Genomic DNA, 3,493 nt, shown 5'->3' on the forward strand with positions numbered 1-3,493 from the left:
ACACACACACACACACACACGTTTTAATGTGTGGTGATGAAGGTGTTAACTAACTGAAAGAAAGAATGAAAGGAAGAAAGGGAGGGAGGAAAGAAGAAAGGGAAAATTACAGAGGGCAAGTTCTGAGTTTCCTTCCAAAATGTGAAAAGGCTTTCTCCCTCCTCCTTCGACTTTGGTTTTTACCATCAGACTTCAACTTGTCTTTGCTTCTTGAGACAGCCAGTGATCCACTCTAGAGGGCCAGCCTGAAGCCCTTGCCTTCTAGGGTTGATGCACCCACCCAGGGCTAAGTGGCCAGGCTTCAGGGAAAGACGGCCTCCCTATGTGTGGATGGACTGTGTTCAGACATCATCTGATTTTCATTTGCAAATACAGGTTGCCAGGTGACAGGAACCTTTTATGCTTGTGCCCCGCCTGAATCCCAGACCCCTGGAATCCCCATAGAGCCAAGCATAAGGTCTGCTGAAGCCTTGGCCCTCTCAGGTGAGTGTGGCGTCCGGTCTGGAGGTACCCACGGGGGCTGGCTCTGTGACACTCACCCTCACCTTTGTGTGGATGTGATGTGTCAGTCGGTGAGCATAGCCTGTGGGCACTTGCTTTCCTCCCGCTGGTGCCTGGAATGGGCACACCTGACTCCCCACCTGTGTGAATGAGGCACACCATTAGGAAAGTCAGCACAGAGCAGCCAGCTTATGATTGTGATGCAATTCTAGCACTGGCTGAGTCATTTTAAGTTCTCCAGTGGCATCTCTCTGAATTTCCAAGAATATGCAAACACTCCAGTTTCATTTACCAAGGGCTCCTCCTTAGCTAACATTCTCACAATGTAGTATAATTTCTTAGAAAAAAACACAAGGGCTTCTCATTCTGAAAAGCTGATTATCCTTCCAGATTTAGTCACAGACAGGTCCTCCTCAGCATTAGTTCTGGCTTCTTGGCCTCCATTGCATTCCCATGAAGACTGTGGTCTTCCTCTGAACTTTGATATTGCTTCCAAAATAATACAAATTAGATCTGCTTTTCAAAGTTTCATTTCTAAAAGAATCCTGGCACCTTGGAGAGCTTACCTGTTTTAAGGAAGGCACCTCAAGGTGTCCTAAGAATATGTGGTATATGCATATTTATTTTTTATGTAATGTTTTAGATTGTTTAAAAATAGGATTTGTATTTATATTAAAAATGAATAGCTTAAGCTTCCGAATTCTCACCTTGCCCCCCGCCCCTGGCTTCTTTAAAAATCAGTGATAGAAAATATAAAGTAAATTCTCAAGGTTTCAGGGAGGAAAGAGTTGTGGAAGCCTTTCTTGCTCCCAGGGGAGCTGGAGTTTTGATCTTATAGTTCTTTTTAGTTCTGCAGTTCTGAATGAGGTTGCTGCTTTTCTTCTTAGATGCTCCTGAGTGATGGTGGGGAGGAGATTTCCAAGCAGAAAGGCTTGTGCATGTTTTTAGAAATTTTCAAACTCTTTTCTTAAGCACCTAAGACTTACTTGTGTGGGTGACTAAAGAGTAGGAAATAAACAGCTATTTATATCACTCTGACCTCGTGATTTCTGATGACATGAAATGAAATGAAACCTGCCCTGCAAGTCACCTCTAGTGGCCAACGCCCACTCTCATCAAGGTACCCAACCATCTGAACTAGCTCTCAGCCATTGTTTACAGAGGCAGAAATTGAAGCGGAGAATTGAGACCATATGTGGGTTAAGTCTCAAAATCTGCCCTTGAGGAATAAGAGGATTTTGTGGGTTTCTGGTTTTGGTATGCATAATACAGATTAATTATCACCTTGAAAGCATTTATTAGAGAACTGCAATTCCTATTCATTTTTCCATGCCATGCAATTACCATGGGTAGCTGTTGCCTATCCATGAGGCCCTTTTGCATTTCAGTTAAGGGGCCCTTTGCAAACCAAACTTGGTCCTTTCAGTCTGTGAGTCATATTTTGAAGAAGGCTCTGAAATCAGCAAGATTTCATAAGTGAATTCATTTTGTTTAATGTTTTAGAAAAGACAGTTTTGGGGTTATTTTCAAACTTANTGTGCAAAGGCGAGAGTTGTGATCTGGGCTGTGGGGTGCGTGACAAAAACGGAGTGTCCAGAAGGTGGAATAGGGAGACCCCCTCCGCGCAGGGCACGCTCTCCCGAGGCGGCAGGATTGTGAGCGCCAAAGAACGAGCCCCGTCCGCGGAGAAGGTGCCTCATCTCAGAAACCTTTGATGACACCGACTCGGTAGCGCGCCTCGCTGCCTCGGAGACTCCCGGGCCTCGTGGTCCTTGCCAGAGCTGCCTGGGACAGGGCGCCCCAAGCCCCGTGACGCGGTGGCTCAAGGGCGGTCCTGCTCTCTCCCGCAGCGCAAAGTCATTGAGTGCAGGAGGCGGGTCCTGGGCGCGAGAGGGCGACAGTCGGCGCGCTGGGCATGAACCTGGAGGGCGGTGGCGGCCGAGGCGGAGAGTTCGGCATGAGCTCAGTAAGCTGCGGCAACGGGAAACTCCGCCAGTGGCTGATCGACCAGATCGACAGCGGCAAATACCCGGGGCTGGTGTGGGAGAACGAGGAGAAGAGCATCTTCCGCATCCCTTGGAAGCACGCGGGCAAGCAGGACTACAACCGCGAGGAGGACGCCGCCCTCTTCAAGGTTACTCACACGTGGGGAGCCTGGGGCTGGATGGGGGGAGGGCCCCAGAGACCCTGGCGGGGCCCGAGCCGCCACTTCGCGGTGAGCCCATTCCGCGTCCCGCGCGCCAGGCTGTTTTCAGAGGGAAGGGGACTGCACGGGATCGACGGCGTGGCGTCAGGGCGGGCAGCCTATGGTCATCAGGTGGCCGTCAACCGATGCCATTAGAGAAGTTTCAACTTCTCTAGTGATTTCACAAGCGGGAAGACCGAGTCCCTATCCTGAACGTGTGGCGCGAGCAGCACGCGAGCTCCAACAGCGGGAAGTGCCCGTAGGGGGCGGCGGTCCCAGGTCGCAGGCTTGAGTGACCTTGGTTGCATTTCTGTGGGTTCCTGTGCTTCCATCGGAGCCTCTTTCCGTGTTTGTGCATCCTTCCCGGCCTCCTTTAACCAACGTGTCTCTCTCTGTCTCTGCCTCTTTCTGTGCGTGTGCTCCAGTCAGTCTGTTTTTCTGTCGCCCTCACTTTCTCACTGTTTCACTGTTTTGCTATTTTTCTCTAGGATTCTCTCCATATATAGATAGATGGATAGATAGATAGATAGATAGATAGATAGATAGATAGATCTATATAATATTTTTCCCCTTTAGTTCAGTCTCTTTCTTGTGTGCCTGCTGTCTCACCCCAGCTCTCTTTGGGCCCTTCCATTTGTGTTTCTCCCTCTCTGTTTCTGTCTCTGTCTGACTCCCTCTTTCTAAGTCTCTCACTGGACAATTTTCTTTCTTTCTTCCTTTCTTTCTTTCTTTCTTTCTTTCTTTCTTTCTTTCTTTCTTTCTTTCTTTCTTTCTTTCTTTCTTTCTTTCTTTCTTCATTCCTTCCTT

General features: G+C 48.7%; 1 protein-coding gene across 1 annotated transcript in view; it reads left to right on the top strand.

Annotated features, from left to right (window-relative positions):
- Positions 1-3,493, top strand: part of IRF4 (interferon regulatory factor 4) — a gene marked incomplete at its 5' end in the record, with an annotated part of 20,880 nt that overhangs the window by 3,798 nt on the left and 13,589 nt on the right. The window contains one exon of the mRNA XM_019629421.1: positions 376-483. Within this exon, the coding sequence (XP_019484966.1) occupies positions 376-483 (108 nt within the window). The remainder of the gene's footprint in view (positions 1-375; positions 484-3,493) is intronic.

Source organism: Hipposideros armiger, unplaced genomic scaffold (genome assembly GCF_001890085.2).
Source record: "Hipposideros armiger isolate ML-2016 unplaced genomic scaffold, ASM189008v1 scaffold_854, whole genome shotgun sequence".
NCBI classification, from domain to species: domain Eukaryota; kingdom Metazoa; phylum Chordata; class Mammalia; order Chiroptera; family Hipposideridae; genus Hipposideros; species Hipposideros armiger.